At 56.5% G+C, this 14,593-nt stretch overlaps 2 protein-coding genes across 8 annotated transcripts; both read right to left on the bottom strand.

Moving 5' to 3' along the window:
• Positions 1-680: 680 nt before the first annotated feature.
• Positions 681-7,802, bottom strand: ARHGEF25 (Rho guanine nucleotide exchange factor 25). Of its 2 annotated transcripts, XM_017536228.2 has the most exons (16): positions 7,605-7,802; positions 7,236-7,350; positions 4,786-5,000; positions 4,571-4,666; positions 4,414-4,490; positions 4,173-4,239; positions 3,813-3,916; positions 3,539-3,608; positions 3,336-3,425; positions 3,160-3,252; positions 2,924-2,974; positions 2,628-2,705; positions 2,225-2,425; positions 1,922-2,102; positions 1,432-1,643; positions 681-1,142 (listed from the first exon to the last, which is right to left on the bottom strand). In XM_017536228.2, exons 1-16 carry the CDS (start codon positions 7,701-7,703, stop codon positions 1,032-1,034), a joined length of 1,860 nt encoding a protein of 619 aa, XP_017391717.1. In that variant the 5' UTR covers positions 7,704-7,802; the 3' UTR covers positions 681-1,031. The 2 variants fall into 2 exon arrangements, with proteins under 2 accessions (XP_017391717.1, XP_017391719.1); XM_017536230.2 differs by lacking the exons at positions 7,236-7,350; positions 7,605-7,802 and adding an exon at positions 5,924-6,523 and having other exon boundaries at positions 687-1,142.
• A 312-nt stretch (positions 7,803-8,114) lies between these two features.
• Positions 8,115-13,169, bottom strand: DTX3 (deltex E3 ubiquitin ligase 3). 6 transcript variants are annotated; one of them, XM_037741238.1, is made up of 7 exons: positions 13,077-13,095; positions 12,476-12,595; positions 11,686-11,748; positions 11,420-11,495; positions 10,335-11,064; positions 9,180-9,397; positions 8,117-8,838 (listed from the first exon to the last, which is right to left on the bottom strand). In XM_037741238.1, the coding sequence occupies exons 4-7, from the start codon at positions 11,446-11,448 to the stop codon at positions 8,763-8,765; spliced, it is 1,053 nt and encodes a 350-aa protein (XP_037597166.1). In that variant the 5' UTR covers positions 11,449-11,495; positions 11,686-11,748; positions 12,476-12,595; positions 13,077-13,095; the 3' UTR covers positions 8,117-8,762. The 6 variants fall into 6 exon arrangements, with proteins under 6 accessions (XP_017391731.1, XP_037597166.1, XP_037597170.1 ...); XM_017536242.2 differs by lacking the exon at positions 12,476-12,595 and having other exon boundaries at positions 8,115-8,838; positions 13,077-13,169; XM_037741242.1 differs by lacking the exon at positions 12,476-12,595 and having other exon boundaries at positions 10,335-11,083; positions 13,077-13,169.
• Between the last annotated feature and the right edge of the window lie 1,424 nt (positions 13,170-14,593).

Genomic DNA, 14,593 nt, shown 5'->3' with positions numbered 1-14,593 from the left:
TCTTGGGCCCACGGCTTGAAGAAGAATCCCCTTCTGCTCACTATGAACATGGCTTACGACCTCACAGACAGCAAAGATAAGGAGACCCAGAGACAGGAAAATGCCGCAGCCCCCAGGATCCTCTCCACCTTCTCATCCTCCCTCAGCTGCGCGTGGCAGCCTCAGAAGGAAAGGTACACTGGGCATTTTGTGCTTTAGTATCTGGGTGTTGGGGGAATGATGAGAAGTCACACTGCATTGAGCTTTCTGGTGGGGTCTAGACCAGAGGGTGAGTAGGGGGAAAGAAGGGATGGGTAAAGAGGGTACATCGAGTCTAGGGCTGGCCAGGTGCTCATGGCTGTAATTCAAGCACTTTGGGAGGCCGAGGCAAGTGGATTACTTAAGACCAGGAGTTCAAGACCAGCCTGGGCAACACAGTGAGACCCTAACTCTACCAAAAAAAAAAAAGAAGAAGAAGAATCTAGGGCTTTCCAGTGGTTCCATGCCTCAGGTCTGGATTGAGAGATGCTGCAGCTGTGGTTAAGGAACAAAGATAGCAACGTCTTTTATCTCACACCCTGTCTCCTTCTCCTTTCACCAGACCGCTCCTCCAATGGCTCGGGCCAACCATTCTCTTCCATATCATTTCACTCCACCTGCCCCCACTACAGCCTCCCCTTCCCTCTGCCAATACAGCAGCCTTGTGATATAACAAAACCTTTATTCTCAGAAAACAGGAAAAACAAAATTAAAAAACAAAACCAATAATTTCTATCTTGCCCCTGCCCCAGCCCTCCCACCCACCCACATATCCTCCTTTTGGGGGGACCATGATGCATGCATAGAGGTGGGAGTGGAAGGAACCTGCGTTCCTTGGGTGGAAAAAAGTCCTTGGGTCTAGGTGCTCTCCTCCAAGTTGATAGCTCTCCCAGCCTTGCCCACCCTCCAGACACACCAAGAAGGAAGAATTCTGGAGCAGTGCCAGAAGGACTGCCCTGAGGCTCCTTGGGAACAGGCAGCTGAGTCAGCACCACCCCCATGGTTTTCACCAGTTACAGTTCATCTTCATCCAGCTTGGCAAGTCTGGCTTGGCAGGGAGGGGTGTTTGGAGTTGGAGGGACTGGAGGAGAGTCATGGGGAGCCTGCGGGATGTCACCGAGGGCCTGAAGAAAAGATTCAAGTCAGAGGATCACAAAGGCCAGAAATCTACCCTCACTTCTCTCCTTTCAGTTTAAGTCCCTAGCCAAGCCACCTCCTCTTGCCAGATATCTTAGATTGTCTGAGACTATCAGCTTCTCCAGAGTTAAAATGGAGGGGAGGAGGGGAAGGGATGGGAAGTAGGAAGGGCCAGATCAAAGGAAGGAATGATATGGGGAGGGAGTTTGCAGGTCCCAGAACAAGAGAGGCTCTCCCCTTTTTATCCCTACAATGAGGGAACCCTATTCATCATACCTGTGTATCCAGGGGCAAGGGGGCTTTGGCCACCTCCCCTTTGGGTGACAGCAGCAGGGAGGGGAGAGAGCCATTGATGGGTGTGTGTGCACTGCCCTGGGCCCGATCTCCAAGCCGAATTCTCCCAGGGCTCCCTACCCCAAGCCCTCCTGGCCGCCCCAGGCTGTTGGTCTGGCTCTCCCGTCTCTGGTACTCAATGGGTGACTGCAGTGCTGGAGCAAAGAGGGAACAGAAGAAGGGTTACCATTCTGACAGGTCTCTTCCCTAGGGCCTGTACCATTCTCCCACTTTGCCCTCCCTCCCTGTCAGCTAATGAGGAGGTAGGGCAAAGTGGGAGAATGGGGCTTTAGGGGATCCTATCAAATTTTGAGCTAAGAGTGGAAAAAGGGAGGAGCCATGCTCAGAGGGTAGGGACTGGAGACTGGGCAGTGAGGGATTCAGGAGGTCAAGGGGCTGAGAGCACATCGGGGAGAAAGGATGAGAACTTCACCGTTGAGGAAGTCCCGCTGGCTCTCCAGGATCTGAGCCACGTGCTTGATCCAGGCCTGACTGACAGCAGGGTCTGTAGCCTGCAGGACATAGCGCTGGATCCCACCCTCTGGCCCTCTGGAGGTCAGTGCAAAGCGGCAACGGTCACCTTGGAGGTTCCCCTCCAGTCCCAGGCAGCTCACCTGAATTGGCAGATAGGAGACAGCCCCCAGATTCCTCAGGCCCTCTCTGGCTCCTCTGAGATATCCCCTCAGAGGCCTCATGCCCTCTCTGTCCACGCCCTCTGTCGTGGCCCTCTCCCCACCTTAATGCTGCTCTTGTACACATATCCAGGCTGTGTTCCACCTCTCACTCCTCCTCCCAGGGCTTCACTGAAGATGACGATTTGCTCAAAGAGGAAGACACGCCTCTCTCGACCCCGGGAAGACAGCAGCCCCCCAGCCTCAGGCTCAGTGACCCAGAAAGTGTCCTGGCCCAAGAGCTTCCCCTGAGCAGTCAGTTTGCCCTGAAACCAAAAGGATAGTGGCCTTGGAAGAACAGCAAGAAGAGAAAGGGCAATTCTCCGTTCTCCCTCCCTCGCCTGACATGCCCAACCAACCAACCTTGGGGTCAGCCCCAGGAAAAGACAACTCCCCACAAGGACCTCCAGAGCGCTAGGACTGGGGCAGAAGCGAATCGGGCCTCCAGTTTCCTGTCTATCTCCGTACCTCAAATCCCCGCAATCTCCCCAGTGTCATCATATCGTTGCAGCGCTTGGGCACAAAGCACATGACCTCCACAGCTTGCTGGGACACAGGTGAGGGAGGCGCATTGTTGGCAAAGAGAGTCATTATTGGGAAAGAGGCCCTCTCAGCCAGCTGCCTCTTCAGACGGTGTCTCAACCCCAACCAGCCTCCCACTAAAAACCAGACAGCTGTAAAACACCCAAGGGGCTGGGGGGACCCCTGAGAGACTGAGAGGATAAGGAGCACATGGTGCATCTTGGAAGGCCTGGGGTCCTCACCTCTAGCTCTGCAGTATCCATCCCAGCTCTACTGTAATACTTGAGAAAATCCTAAGACAGAGAGAAGAAACACTCAGGGAGGTCACGAGAACACCCTTAGAAGCTCTGCCATCCTCCCATGAAGACATGGTTGAGGGCCCTCAGGAAGTCTGGGGGAGCCGTAAGAACTCCAGGGAGATGAATAAGGAAACGGCTGTGCCAGCCAGCTGTGCCCCCAGGAAAAAGGGAGTCCTGACCTTAAGCAGCAGCTGATATTTCATGATCCGCTGCACAGGTTTGATAAGAAGGTCGTTCAGCTGCAGGCGGTGCCCCAGCTGCTGCCGGAGCTCCTGGGGACAGGGACAGGGTGGTTATACAGCCTGGAGAGCCCCAATTCTGTCCTCCTTCCCACCAAGGCATCTCAGCCACTGACCTCAAAGTAGCTGTCCCCAAACTCCGACACCACATGCTCTGACTTGGGCTTATTCTGACAGTACACCACATACATATGCAGCCGGCGCTCCTAAGAGGGGTAATATTTAAGAGAGAGCAGGATAGGCAAGGAGGGAGGACACATCTCCAGAGAACCCCAACTCATTCCTAAGCCCCGCCCAGGCCCCGCCCCTCAAGCCTCACGTGTTTGATGAATAGCTGAGCCAGCCAATCAGGATCTTCCAAACACCGCTGTAGCTCCTGCAAGAAATAGCTGGAGGGGTTGGTAGAGAAGGGCAGGTCAAATACATTTCAGAACCCCTACCTCGCCCACTCCCCCCAGTTTCGAGCTGTCTTCCCTGGTACTGTGCCCTACAAAACTTCTCCAAACATTCCTTAAGTCGCAGTGGGCTGATGTTGGGATACGGATACAGAGGAGGCCCCCCCCAGCACCTGGCTCTCAGGTTCCACCACTCACTCTCGGTGCCACTCATAGATTTGCTGGATGTTCCCAAACACAATCCTGTCACGGCCTCGAAGACTCTCGGGGACCCCCTGAGCAGCCATGGTGGCCATGTAACCCTGTGGGAAGGTCGAGGTTGGGTCATGAGCATGTGGTGGCCCCCTCACCACCTTTATGCTGCTCCTGTACACTTATCCAGGGTGTGTTCCACCTCCCTGTCCCTGGTGGGAGCCGCCCTGCCCCCAGAGTAGGAAGGTCCCGGAGTGGGGAGGCTTGAGAGATGGGACAGAGGGGCATCCAGGCACCTCCTGAAAATAGCCCTGGGCAGATGGAAAGGGCAGGAGGGACAGGCTGGGAAGGGGTAAAGGGAGCTACCTCCACAATCTGCCCCAAGTCGTCCACGTACATTTTCTCTGTTTCTACCAGTTCACTCAGGACATACCTAGGATGAAAGCAGGACGCCCCCACTTCAGCGTTGGAGCGCATCCTTGGTTCAGCCCGTTCCTCATTCCTCCCCTTCATCATCATAGCCAACTTCTGAGGAAACTCCATCAAAAATGTGAGGGACAGTCTTCTGGAAGGTGTGCAACTGCAGGGAGGGGCTGTGGACACTTACATACTCCTTTCCAGAGCCGCCTTCTTCTGTTCCGCCTCACTCTCAGGGGCTTGGGACAAAGTCTCCTCTTCAGGTGGCTGGAAGGAAAGAGCATCCTAGGGTGAGCAAATGAATGCCCCTTGAGAGAAAGGAGCCTCCCCAGAGCCTGTCCTCGCACCTGCACCTTATCTCCAGGGCCCTCCAACAATGTGGTCAGCAAGGTCAGTTCCGGCAGCTCCTCTCCTGTGGCTAGAGCTGGCTCCAACATCCAGTTCTGGGGGCCAGAAATTAAGTGTCAGAGGTCAGGGACAGTAGCTGGATGGCCCCAACTTGCCCTCTCTGCCAGTGTCCTTCATGGATGTCCTACATGCTTCTGTGGCATCCCCTGCTCACCTCATATGGTCTCGGCTGACCACTGTCTGCCTCAGTTTCCACACTGAGACAATGTTTGGAATGATCCAACCATTTCCTCAGGCCACTGACTGGCCCTGGGGGGCCTGGGGAACAGGGGCCAGAGCTGAGGCCAGAGCTGGGGCCAGAGGGGGCAGCCAGTCCGGAGGCAGCAGAAGCCGATATACTCCCCTCACTGCCAGCAATGGAATAGGATTCTAATGGAGGAAAAAGAAAGGAGGTGATAGACCTTGCCCCAGCTCCCGACTCAGAGTCCCAGCGAACTCTCAGGTCTCCTCTCCATGATGCTCAGCCTCTCTCTCCCAAGGCTCACTCTCTTGCCATCCTCATCTGAGTTGGCCAGGATAGAAATTTTCACCGGGGCACCCTTGGGAGAAAGCACAGTAAGGTAAACACCTGGCTCTCCAGGCCTGGAACCCCCAGTTACATGTGGAGGTTCCCCATATCCTGAGCATAGCACAGATATGAGGGCGGGGGCAGCCATCTGGGCAGACACTGGAAGCTGGGGGTGGCCATCTGCTCTCCTACAACCCTCCCCCTTTCAATGGGTACAGACCATTCTCTGGGAAGGGGGGAGGATGAGCTGGGTCCATCTGCCACTCCCAGTCCCCTCCTCCACAAATTGCAGTAATCACTATAAAAAGAAAAGACTTCTGCAGCCCACCTCCCCAACCCGTGCATAGACCCAATAGAGGAGGCCAGTGAGGAGGGTCCATCAGGGTTATCTCTGGCCTGGGCTCAGAGACAGATGAGCTATGATTCCTTATAAAGCCCCTTGTAGAACCCCCTCATTCTCATTCCTCCATTCCTCTGACCCTCTTCAGAGGTAGGTTCTTAGCAAAAGGTTTGAGGGAAGATACCCGGTTCTGGGCCTAAGGGGATTGTGGTGGGTTTTTTCTCAAACTCATTTGATTAAGGGAAAGAGATGAGTTCCCTGCCCCTTCCCCAATTTCCTTAACTTAAACTAACAGAAATTTGGAGGCGGAAGGGACCTTAGAGATCGCTTAAGAAAACACTTTCCTGGAAAACACATAAATCCGGAGGGCCAGGGCAAACAGAAGCCGTGAACCCCCAGCCCGCCCCCCGACTCAACACTGGGCCCTTTCGACCTGGCACTCACCACGTCCCCCCCGGGCGAAGCAGCAGCCGCATTTTGCCAGCACTTTTCGGATCACACGGGGACAGGCACAGCGACCCCCTTTGGGCTCCCCCCGCATGGCGCCCCGGCCCCCCCTCGCCCCCCACCCGGGCCGGCCATGCAGGGGGAATCAAGGGGGGCGGGGCGGGGACGGCGCCGGGCGCACACCCCCCCTCCCTCCTACCCTGGTCCAGGCTGTGGGACTGGGGGAGGGAGGGGACCGGGAGGAGGTGTCCAGGGGTAGAAGGAAGTCTAGTCTTGAGGCGTGCTGGGGGGCTCTGGAGAGAGGGAGGCGCGGGCCCCGGCCGCCGGACTGGGCAGGGAGGGTTTCCGGAACCCTGGCGGTGCGCGGGCCCAGGGTCCAGATGTCCAGTGGAGGGGGGAGGGATGGTAGGGGAGGCTGGGCCGGGATGCGGCAGCCGCTCCAGCTGTCTCCGGCCTCTGGTTGGGGGTGTCTCTAGGCCCGGGCCGGGGAGGAGGCGGGGGCCGACCCCCGAGCCACTGGCGCGGTGCAGGTCCCAGCCGAGCGACAAGCGGAATAACAGGCCGGGCCGCGGGGCCGCCACGGGGCGGGGCCTCTGCGCCCCAGCTCCGCCCTCTCCCTCGCGTTCCCCCTCCAGCCTGCGCCCGGCTCCCGCCCCGATCGCCCCTCCCCCAGGCACCACCAAGTTCCCACTCCACATCCCCAGCGCTTTTTCCCCTCCCCAGCCCGGGTTCCCCCCACCGGCGTCCCCCTCCCTCCCGCATCCCGGGCTCTGCGGAGCGCTGGGGCTGGGGTTCAGCCTGTCGGCAGGGTCTGCCCAGGTCTCCCCTTGGCCTCTGCGGTGAAGAAGGACTCGGTGGATGGGGTCTTGGCCTGTGCGAAGATGTCCTGGGTTTGGGGCTGTCCCCGGCCTCGCGGGGATGGAGAAAGGCCCCCCCGGTATGGGGTGCGCGTATGGGGAGCTCTTCGTGGGGGAACACAACGCAAGTGCCGCCCTGTCTCAGGACCTTCTTTCCTCCAGGCCCGGGGACTCCAGCTTAGACTAATGGCCAATTAAGGCGAAGTCGTGGAGCCCGGGCTGGCGAGGGGCCAGGGGTGGGGCGCGGGGACACTCCGCCTGCGGGGGCTTGGGGCAGGCTGAGATAGGGGCACACATCGAACTCGAGGGCTAGAATAGTGGAGGTCTCAGCGATTAAACGGGTCTCATGCTAATTAGATGTGAACTTTATGCTAATAAGAGCAGAATATTTTTGAATTCGTCAGTTGACGCAGGATGGCAAACTGTGCCCCACCCCACCCCCAGCTTCTTACCGGGCTGCAGAGCCCAGGGGAGGACCTCGTGTTCGCGATCCCTTCTGTGATCTCCCTCCGTACGTTCAGACTCTGGCTCGGTACCCCTCGACGCTAGGGGGCTTCTCCTCGGGGGCTGGGGGGACAGAACCACTGTAAGGAGCCCGCCCTCCTTGGTAGCCCTGACCTCCCCCTTCCCCTTCTTTCACCTGTCAAAATCCACATTATTATAAAAGGGTCTCCCAGAACGGGGCTATGGCCCTCTTAATGGAACTCATGGATTCCTGCGACTGTCCCGCAGAACTCGTTTTCGGATATATTGAGTAGTGAGTGCAGCCCTGCTGAAGGCCCCGAAAGACCCCCGACCCCACCGCGAGCCCCCATTCTTACCCCCTCCTGCCCGGGGACGGCGCATGCGCGCAGCATGCCCCCCATGACCCCCAGTATCCGGTCAGTGCGGCCAGGGGCGGGGCGGTCCGGGGGCTTCATACTGAACCCCTACCCTGCTCCAAGTTTCAGGGTCGAGGGGGCACGGAAGCTGGGGGGCTTTGAGGCCTGCGCGTCCGGGGAGTTGCTGCTGCGGAATCCACCCCCTGCCTGGCTCCGCCCCCACTCCCACCCCAGCCAAACTTCGCAAAGGGGGTAGGGTTGTTCTTTTCTCTACAACCATAGTTGCACAACAACAAAACCCTCTTAATCCTAATTCCAACATCGAAGTGTGACCCAGGGCTTCGCAGTGTTATTACAGAACCCGCTGGTGCATCCCGCTTCCACAGGTCTTCAGGAGGCTGGGGGGACTGGGAGGGAAGCAGGATCGCCTCAGCACCCCTTCCCCCTTTCCAGCAGGTCCCGCTCCCCACCCCACACTCACCCGGTCCCTGGAAAATAACGGGTGTGGCATAAAGAGTTGCATATTTTACTTTATTTTTATTAAATTAAAAGCTACAGTCTGGCAGCGATTCCAGAACAGGGTAAGGAGGTTCCTCAAAGGGGTCAGAGAAGAGCGGAGAAAGAGACTGACAGAGACTGAGACACAGGCGAGAAAGGACAAGGTTGAGGGAGAATCTGATGAACACAGGCAGCCAGCTCCATGGGGGGTGGCAGGGAGCTTACATCAGGCCAATTCCTCCTCCCCTGCACCCCAAGTTCAGCAGTGGAGCATTAAGTTGGGGGTGGTGGGGGATCAACAGACCCTCCCTTCCCCATCCTAGGTCCTTTCTCAGCTTGGTCATGGAGCACAGCACATACCAGAAAAAGCCAAGGGCAATGGAGGGGCAGGGAAACCGGGAGTATATGTACATGGGGAGCAGGGAACAGGGCCTTGGAGGTCGGCCTCTGCCAGAAGGGAGTGGCTCACACTGCACTGAAACACTTGGCCAGTGGAGGACGGGGGAAGGGATTGCCCCCCTCCCACTCTGAACTCCCTTCCCAATTAGACAGTTCCCCTACAGGTGTGGTGTTGGGGGCAGGGGACAGAGAGGAGAACAGAGGCTTCTGCTGGATCCTAGTAGAGGTGGACAGCAGGGGCCTTGGCAAAGGGGATGTCTTTCAGTCATCTGTAATACCCTTGGCTCTCAGCTCCTCTTGCACCCGGGTCAGGTAGGTGGGGTCCGGGTACCCAAACCTGGGAGCAAAGAGAAATGAGGGTGAGGGTTGTTAGCTGTTTGAACTTGCTATTATCCCCATGCTTACCCTCAGTCTAGGTAGCTCAAAACACCTCCCCACCTCCCCTAAGGGGGGACACCTCCAAACCCAAGATAACTTAGCCCAATTCTGCTTATTTTTGTAGGTTAAGCTGGGCACATCAGGGCCAGGTTGAATGAAGGAGAAACTGAGATGGCTGAACAGTTTGGAAGTGGTCCTCTCCAGTTAGGAGGCTCCCAGAGCAAGGGGGTTGGTGGTTCCCTCAGTGGAAACTGAGCAAAGGGGAGGAGCCAAGGGAAAGGAAGTGAAGAGGGGTCGCACAGCTGGGGTCCCCCTGTGCAGCTGGTCTTGTGGTGGATGTCGTTCCAGGTGATGACATTCGGTCTCCCTGTGGTCATGGACGTGCCGATAGTGAAGGTGAGACGCTGGTCAAATGCCTTGCGGAACAGGGTCAGCACCTTGTTGCCCTCAGGGCAGTCCGGGAGGTAGGCCACCCGTGTGGTGCCAGGATACCGAACTCCTGGGTTTGGGTGTTCAGCCTGGGAGGAAGGTGAAGCAGAGTGGGCAGTGAGCAGCCAGCCATCCCAAGGCCCAGATGTCAGTGGAGGTGGCCAGCCTCTGTCTCAGCACCCCCAGCTAATACGAACAGGGCAGCAACAGGCTGACAGCTTTCCAAAGAAGGAGAGATTATGGAGCCTGGGCAGCCAGAGCGTGTTTCAGGACATAATCTCTATGTGTTAAGAGGTTTTTTCTGCTGTCTCAATCCCTCAAGTCTCCATTCAGCAACAAATGGATTCTCACAAGTGATGGAAGGTGGCTGGTCCCTACCCTCCAGACAACTCAGCAGAAATGTGAAGACAGAATGATCTATCCTTCAGCCTTCCCTTCACCTGAAAATACCCCTAATATTTCTGCCACTGTCTAACCTGTTCCATCTTCCACTACTCTTCTGTGCAGCTTCTTTACCCGTCTGCACCCGGAATTCCACATTACTCTTTGTCCAGCAGGAAGACACCTAGAGGCCCTTGACCACTCCTGTTTTAACCTTCCACTGGCATCAAGGTTTTGCTCTCATGCATCTGACACAGAGAGATGCTCCTGGCTCTGTTGGGTTGTCAGATCCCTTCCTATTGTGCCTGCCTGCCCCTAAGCCACCACCTCCACAGAATTTACCTCTGCCAAATGTCACCACAGTATTTATGTTCACCAAGGAAATAATATGTAATTCCTTTCTCTCATATCTGATTTGCTTTTTTTTTCCTAGCTCATATCTGATTTTCATGTGTGACTTAGGATCACAGGGATGGAAAAGCTGGGCCTCACCGGAACCTCCTAGCTCCAGGGCACTGAGTAGGAGGGCATAGAGGAGGACAGCAAGACTGTCTCACTCTAACAAGCACACACACCCTCACCCGGTTTTCCTAGGTCAGAGGTTGGGGAAAACCAAAGGGTAAGGGCAGGCCACGGTTTTCTTACCCCCTGGACACCGGGCGGGAAGACGTACTGGATGACGATGGTGCCGTACTTCTCATAGCTGGGCAGTAGGAGGGTGGCGTCCTTAGAGACCAGCATCCGCCCATTCTGGGGCTGGTTGCCCACCAGCTGCCCATAGAAGCGGCCACACATGGGGCAGGCTTTTTTCACCTGCAGAGCCCGGGTGATGCAGCCCTCGCAGAATGAATGCCGGCACTTCTCCAATGTCTTGGCGTTCTGGATCTCCCCCAGACAGATGGGGCAGGTGCTCTCCTGCTCTTCTGCCTCCTCCCGAAGGCGAGGAGGAAGAGGTGGGGGCAGCGGGGGAGGAGGAGGGGGGAGCCCCCGAGCCCCTGGGGGCAGAAGTGGGGCTGCTCGGAGAGGGGGTGGGCCTGGGCGGTGCATCTCAGGGTGCTCCCCTCCACCCCCCAGAGCCAGGCAACCCATCAGCTCCCCCTGCCTCTGAGCTTTCTTCAGCTCTTTCTCTGCCTCTTTTAGCAGCCCCTTGAGAGCCTTCCGGGCTAGGTAGAGCCCATTGGGAGGGGCCGGGGGGGGGCCCTGTGGGGAAAGCTGGAGAACATAGATGTCAGAAGTCTCGCCATCTATGAGGATGGACACACGGTGCTCCTCCCGAAGCCGGGCCAGCCGGGCTGGGGTCTCCTTGCTCAGGAAGTCCCACACAGGCTTGGAGACAGTCACTTTGTTCTTGCAGGTGCCTCCACAGGCTGCCATTCTGGACAGGACGAACGACACTGCCCCCAGGGTGAAAGGGACTCAGGGTGGGGGGTCCCCATTTGACAAGTATCAGTGCCTCCTATTTCAGGCTCTTTCCAAGCCCTCTATTACCTGTTTTCTCAAAGCCTAACCCCCAACCCTTCCCCCAAATTCATATTCTATCTCCCTTTATCTTCCAAAGCCCACTGAAGACCAAGCAAGTTTCCAGAACCGTCTAATCATCTAAGCCAAGCATCGGTCTTGTTTCTCCTGTCATTTCTCCCAGATCATAGAAACAATTTGCCCCTCCCGCCTCCGGGGGACAATGGTTTCTTTAAAGGGGAGGGAGACTTTTTGCCCTCCTTTTTGCTTACTTTGATCCTGAAGAGCTTAGAATTGGCATGCAGGCTCACTCCTTTTTCCCTGCTCCCTACTTGTAGGTCGTGTGACCTGGCAGGGCGTAAAAAAGGAAGGAAAGTGAGAAACCCCTTCTCCCAATTCCCCTGGCCCCCAACCCAGCAGCCCATGGAACAGAGACAGAAACCTGGGCATAGGTTACTGGGAATGGGATTACTTGGAACATGGAATGAAGGAAACCAGTTTAAGGGTGAACATTGAGGATCCCTTGTCGGGGAGGTACCTGAAAAGCCCATGGAAGATGATGGCAGCAGAAATCCTTCTATCTCCACTCAGCTGACCAGGCCTGGGAGTGGGAGAAGGGTAAAAAGTTATGATGGCAAATGTTACCATTTCCCTCAGCCAACCCAGAAATAAAAACTCCCCTTCCATTTCCTCTCTCCTCTGTAGAATTCCATCCTCAGCTTCTCCCCAAGTTGCTCAAGAAGGAACTTCAACATGTTAACCTTCCTCCTTTCTTCCCCAGCTCTGAGGCCCCCAAGAAAGCCTAGGGCACACATAAGAGAAGCCAGGGGAAAAAAAGCCCACACAGGTGGAGGTCTTCTTGACACCTCCCTCAGATCACATGGACTGGAATATTTCCTATGTTCCCAATTCCTTGCACTGCTCCATATTCCCAAATAATTCAGCCCCTATTGCCAGGGAGCCTTCCTTGAGAGCTAACTCAGTCCCTTCCGCTGAAGTCTGTTAAAGAGGTGAACAAAGTGGCAGCAGCCCCCGCAATAACAAAGTTCTCATTGTCACCTTTTAAACCCAGCACAGGCAGGGCTGTCTGTCAGCTCCCTAGTCTGGTATTTAGGGAGGGGCGGGGCTCACACAAGGGCTCAGCTGAAGGGGCCTGATGTTTCCCCTGAGTCTGGTCGCATTGGGCTACAGGGCTGTCCCCAGAACACCTCCCAATGCAGCTCCAACAGAAAGAGGGGCCATTAGTGTGACCTCCATTTATTGACTGATCCAAAAAGGAGCGGCTGTCCCTTCATGCCTCTATCATCGTCCCCCAAGGCCAGAGGCACCTTGAGATTCATAAAGTGAAAATGGAACCCTAGATCCTCAGCCCATACAGTCTACCCGCGATGCAACACCTCCCTCCTCATCACAGGGGACCCAGGACCTAGGTGTCCTAGCTCCAAGTCCTGCTGGCACAGAAAAGGGAGGCGGGGCCACAGTTTAGGGTGGGTCTGTGATTCCTCTGTGGCAACCCAGGCCGGACAAGGGACCAGTCTCCCTCCAGACCGAGGCCGGAGGGAGGGACAGCCGGGAAGGGCAAGGGTCCCTGGGGGCATCCACTGAGGCCGCTCCAGCCCTCCCCCCACGGCCTCCTGCAACACCCGACCCGGAACCAACTCCCCACATCCCTCACTCGCCAAAGCCCCCGGACCCCACCCCCGGGTGGGGGTGCAGGTCGGCCCGATCGCAGCTCTCAGAACCCCCGAATAGAGGCCAAGACTGGAGGGTGCTAGAAAGATGATCGCCCGGGCCCGGAGCTGGGGGCCCGGAGCCGCACGCGGGGAGGGAGGGGGAAGAGGGGGCGCCGGGGGAGCGGGGGGCGTGTGAGGGGTGCGAGCGGGGCCTGGAGGGCGCGCGGTGGGTGTGGGGGGCGCCGGGCTCACCTACCTCTCGTCAGCGCCGCCATTGCCGGTCACATGACTGAGGCTGTTGCTGGGATGACGGTCCGGGCCTTAGCAACAAGGGGGGGGAGACCCCGAGAAGGTGGGGGGTTGCAGNCCATTGCCGGTCACATGACTGAGGCTGTTGCTGGGATGACGGTCCGGGCCTTAGCAACAAGGCGGGGGAGACCCCGAGAAGGTGGGGGGTTGCAGGGGGTGCAGGCTGATGGAAAGGGAAGGAGGGAGGACAGCACCCCCTTTCCCCTCACAGGTGATAATCACCGTTCCCTTTGACCCCTCTTTATCCGCAAGCCCCTGCTCTTCCTCCCCAAAACAAAAATGGAGGAGCTGTCCCAGTCTTTGGAGGGAGGGGGTGGCGTCACGGAACTGAGGGTAGGAGGTTAAATCCCTGGAGACGCCACCCTTCTCGCTCCCGCCTCCCGGCGGAGCACTCTCCCTTTTCTTTCCCAGCCAGCTGCGTAGCAGCTCCCGGGAGCTGGTGGTGGATGGGGGGGAGAAGTGTTGGTGGGTATATGGGGATTCGGGGGGAGGGCGGCAATTTTTTGAATCCTTATGGTAGAAGGGCCTTTGAGGAACAATGTCGGATGGGGAGAGTCATAGTAAAAAGAAAAGCATTGGTTCTAAAAAATAAACAAATCCCGGTACTAAACTATTTCAATCCCCTCCCTCATCTCCTGCCTCTTTCTAGATTGTTACCTCCTGTGACCCCCACAACCTGCTCTCAGATGGTCGTTGGTAAGTGCCTCTGATTTTCTCTTTCCACAAATGGATATGGAGGCTGGTGCAGAATGGGAAGTGAATGCATTTTTTAAAAAGTGGCTTGGGGTGGTGGTTGTGTCAAGTGTATGGTTCAAATAGAGTTAAAAACTCTCAAAGAAAAAAAGCTCTGCTCTGCTTCCCACTTCAAGCAGTCTCCGCCCCCAATCCAACTCACTTCCCTGAGGCCACATCAAGCCAGGTTTTTCCACCAGCCAAAAGACTTTCTCAGCCAAGACAGGAATCTCCCAAACTGGCAACAACCTCTATTCATCCACCCCTTTTTCACTCCCCCTCTAGACTGGAGGGCTGGTCACTTTCTTCACTTTCCCAGGACCCTGCTGCAGCTGTACTCTTCCTTCCCTCCGGGAAGAGGACAGCTTTCCCAGGAAGCCGGAGGGAATACTGAATTCCTTTTCTTTTAGCAGGTGGGCTGAGAGGCCTACTCATTCACCTTTGCCAAAATGGAGTGTTAGCCAAGCCCAGAACTCTGGGAAGAGGAAGCGTCCCATCACCCTACTCTTCCCTGGCCCTCACTACCGCTGACCTGCCACAAGGTTAAAGACTAAGCTTTCCATGCCCATGCACACCCTTCACAGCCTTTTCAAAAACGTTCACAGGCATCTATCTAGAAACCCACATCCTTAGTTAGGGGCCCAACACCTTGAACACCAGAATTCTTCAGCTGGTCTCTGCACCCTTAAGCACAGGCTTCCTCAGAGAAGTGAAATGTTAAAAAAAAAAAAA

This window comes from Cebus imitator, unplaced genomic scaffold (genome assembly GCF_001604975.1).
Source record: "Cebus imitator isolate Cc_AM_T3 unplaced genomic scaffold, Cebus_imitator-1.0 Scaffold96, whole genome shotgun sequence".
Lineage (NCBI taxonomy): Eukaryota > Metazoa > Chordata > Mammalia > Primates > Cebidae > Cebus > Cebus imitator.
This window is presented reverse-complemented; position numbering and strand designations above follow the sequence as displayed.